The sequence below is a fragment of the Crocodylus porosus genome, unplaced genomic scaffold, assembly GCF_001723895.1.
Source record: "Crocodylus porosus isolate Cpor-Errol unplaced genomic scaffold, CroPor_comp1, whole genome shotgun sequence".
Lineage (NCBI taxonomy): Eukaryota > Metazoa > Chordata > Crocodylia > Crocodylidae > Crocodylus > Crocodylus porosus.
Genome location: NW_017728918.1, coordinates 94,617,603 through 94,620,495, shown reverse-complemented (window position 1 = coordinate 94,620,495; position 2,893 = coordinate 94,617,603). Strand labels below are relative to the sequence as shown.

At 36.2% G+C, this 2,893-nt stretch overlaps 1 protein-coding gene across 2 annotated transcripts in view; it reads right to left on the bottom strand.

Moving 5' to 3' along the window:
• The window catches only part of DCBLD1 (discoidin, CUB and LCCL domain containing 1), a 34,161-nt gene extending 31,633 nt beyond the window's left edge, over positions 1-2,528 (bottom strand). Inside the window, exon 1 of one of the 2 annotated variants that reach the window (XM_019537955.1) lies at positions 2,204-2,528. In XM_019537955.1, the coding sequence (XP_019393500.1) occupies positions 2,204-2,513 (310 nt within the window). In that variant the 5' untranslated portion in view covers positions 2,514-2,528. Of the gene's footprint in view, positions 1-991; positions 1,110-2,203 lie in introns of those variants that run through there. The other variant, XM_019537956.1, reaches the window with a different exon arrangement.
• Between the last annotated feature and the right edge of the window lie 365 nt (positions 2,529-2,893).

Below are 2,893 nucleotides of genomic sequence, written 5' to 3'. Positions count from 1 at the left end.
ACTGACTTAACTAAATAGAAAAAAAACCAATCACACCTTACACTGTTAAACAGTTGGGACTAAATTTTTAAATAGACCTAACTGTCCTGATTTCTCTAGATCTTTAAAAGTGCAAGTGGAAAAAAATATATATTTATATAAAAACTAAAGCCCAATACTACCACGAACTGCATACACCAAAACATGACATCTTCAAAAGTCACTAAAATAACAATGTATCCATCTGGGCTAGAATAGGTGCTTAATCAGATACACAAGTGAAATCTGCTAACTGTGCAGCTGGTTACTGAAAAAGCAAAGTATGTCAGTAATTATAGCTGCTATGCATCAAACACTACCAAGCAAGACTGAAAAGGGTGTGGAATATTTAGAAAAAAAAATAATTACATGGTATTTACACAGTGTTCAACTTTGTATTTTTTTATATATATATCTGTGGGCTGTGAAACTGTAGAATGAACATCTTCTGAAGATGTTTTTAGACTGATGTTTAGGAAAACACCAACCAAAGAATAAATCTAATTATATATAAATTTAATTCTCTACCGAACACAAATATATGGATTGTATTCGTCTGTTCCCCAACCCCCTCCCCACAATTTCTCATTAAAATTGTTTGATTATAAAAGTCAGGATGTTACCAAGGAAAATTATTCAATAATAAAATAATAAAAAATGCTAGATGTATATTGTTTCTAGGCAATTTGCAGGCAATGGCTCAAAAATGTTCATTTGAAACTGGAACAATTCCATTTGAATATGCAGGGGGTTGTCCCTCATTACAACATGCACACACCTATACACAGGCACAGTAAAAAAATTTTCATGAGATTACAAGTGAAGATATCATTACTCACACTTAGTAAAGACTTTATATCATAGTCTAACTCACCCATGAAGGGCAATAATACCTTTATCTCCATTTGGGAGAAAGACCCTAATAACTCACTTAATCCTACTGCACTATATGAATTATAGGTCTACCACACACATGAATGAAAAGCAATCATCTTCCTTTACTATGAAGATATCTTGAGCTTTAAAGATTCATACACTTCACTGAGACAAGCATGATGCTGAGGGTCATCTTGAAAACCAGAAAATCTTCAAAGGAGCTCTTCTTCCTCCCCTAATCTATTAATGATTTCCAATACTGCAGATTCAGTTGTAGCTTTCACAGTTGACAGGAGGGCTACAGAGTACTTTGCAACAAACAGCCCTTGTTAAACTTAAAGTTTTATTATAATTCATGACTTTATGTACATAATATTATCTGCTCATTTTGTTTACATACCCCATTACCTGAATTTAAAGTAATGACTTTTGTAAGTGGTCACACTGTTATGAAAAGTAATTTACAGCCTACGATATCAGTAGGGGGAAAGTTTTACCATCAATGTGGTTTGGCCAAGCTGACATGGGGAATGCCTGGGGATTTCCCCACAGAGGATTCTAGCCCTATTGAATGCATGGTCTTAATGTATCTACTGAAGATGCAGAACTTGACACTGTAAGCATCTCTTCAGCTTAACTCCCAGTCTACATCTGTCGTAAATTGCAAGCTGGCTCAGCATTTATCATCTTTGCTTTAAGGTCTGTGTGCATACAGCAGCTTTTGGGTTAGCAAAATAACAGGTAAGATCGTTTCCAGACCAAGCTCTGTCCCTATTCCAGCTCTTTCCTACTGGCAGACCCCCCAGCATGCACCCTTTACTTCCAGCTTGCTTCTGCAACACAAGTTTCACTGCAACCTGCCCAGCAATTTATAACGATGATCGTTTTCAACCTGGGTTCTCAATTCTGTCTTGTGAAGGAAGGAAGTGTTTTACTCTACTGCTGCCACACCAAGCAAAGGAATGGCACAAACATAGGTGTAAAGGACTCACGAGCGATCTATTCTCATGTGTAAGATTTTCTTGACATTCATGGTTGTTAAATTCCACAGAATTGAGGTCAAACCTCCTAGAGAAAGCACTGGCACCTGTTGAAAGTTCACACTGATTACACAGTTTACAGTATGCACAGAACAACCATATTTCTTACAGGATGTGAGGGGTAACTTGACGTGCTGAGACCAGAATAATAGGGAAGAAATAATTTCTGATAATGAAAACAGGGGACATTTTCCATACCTTTCTCAGATCACAATTCATTAAAACCTGTACCTTCTAACAAAACTGTCTTACCAAGTTTTATTACATACCATACAATTTTGAAGAGTTAAGGATGGCAAGGTAGTTGGATTCACAGTTCTGGGATTCAATGTCCAAGTCACCAATTTTTAAGATCAGTCGTTTTCCCTGAGGCACTTGAATTTTCTTTTCACAAACGGTGTAATTGGGGTAAGTCCCAGGATAGTTCTTGGATGCCAGAGTACCACTGTCTTGATATACCACCATATGGCCACATCCATCCCCTTTTTGAAATGTAGGGAGTGACAGAGGGAAAAAAAAAGACGGGGAAAGAAAAGCACATACTACATGGTTATCAACTGTCATGTATGTCCACACCATTTTCAACAATATACCATCTTATTTTATGTTATTTCTCTTCAGCTTCTGTAAATATAAAGTTGATATAACAACCACAAGTTTCTTGTAAAATAATAGAAAGGTGAGAAAAATGCTGTTGCTGTATACCAAGGTACCTAACAAACTACAGTTTCAAATAAGAATGAGTCATGAACAGGCAAATTTAACCTAATTTTCTAATTTGGAGCCAAATCCTGTAAGCACAAATAGGCATGAGTTATGCAAAACTACTTTTCTCTCCATTATCATTGCATGTTTCAATGAAAAACAATAATAGTCTGGGGGGGAGGGATACTGAACCACACATGAAAACTTAAAGATAATTTAACAATCTACTGTCATCATAATCAGACTCATTTTAC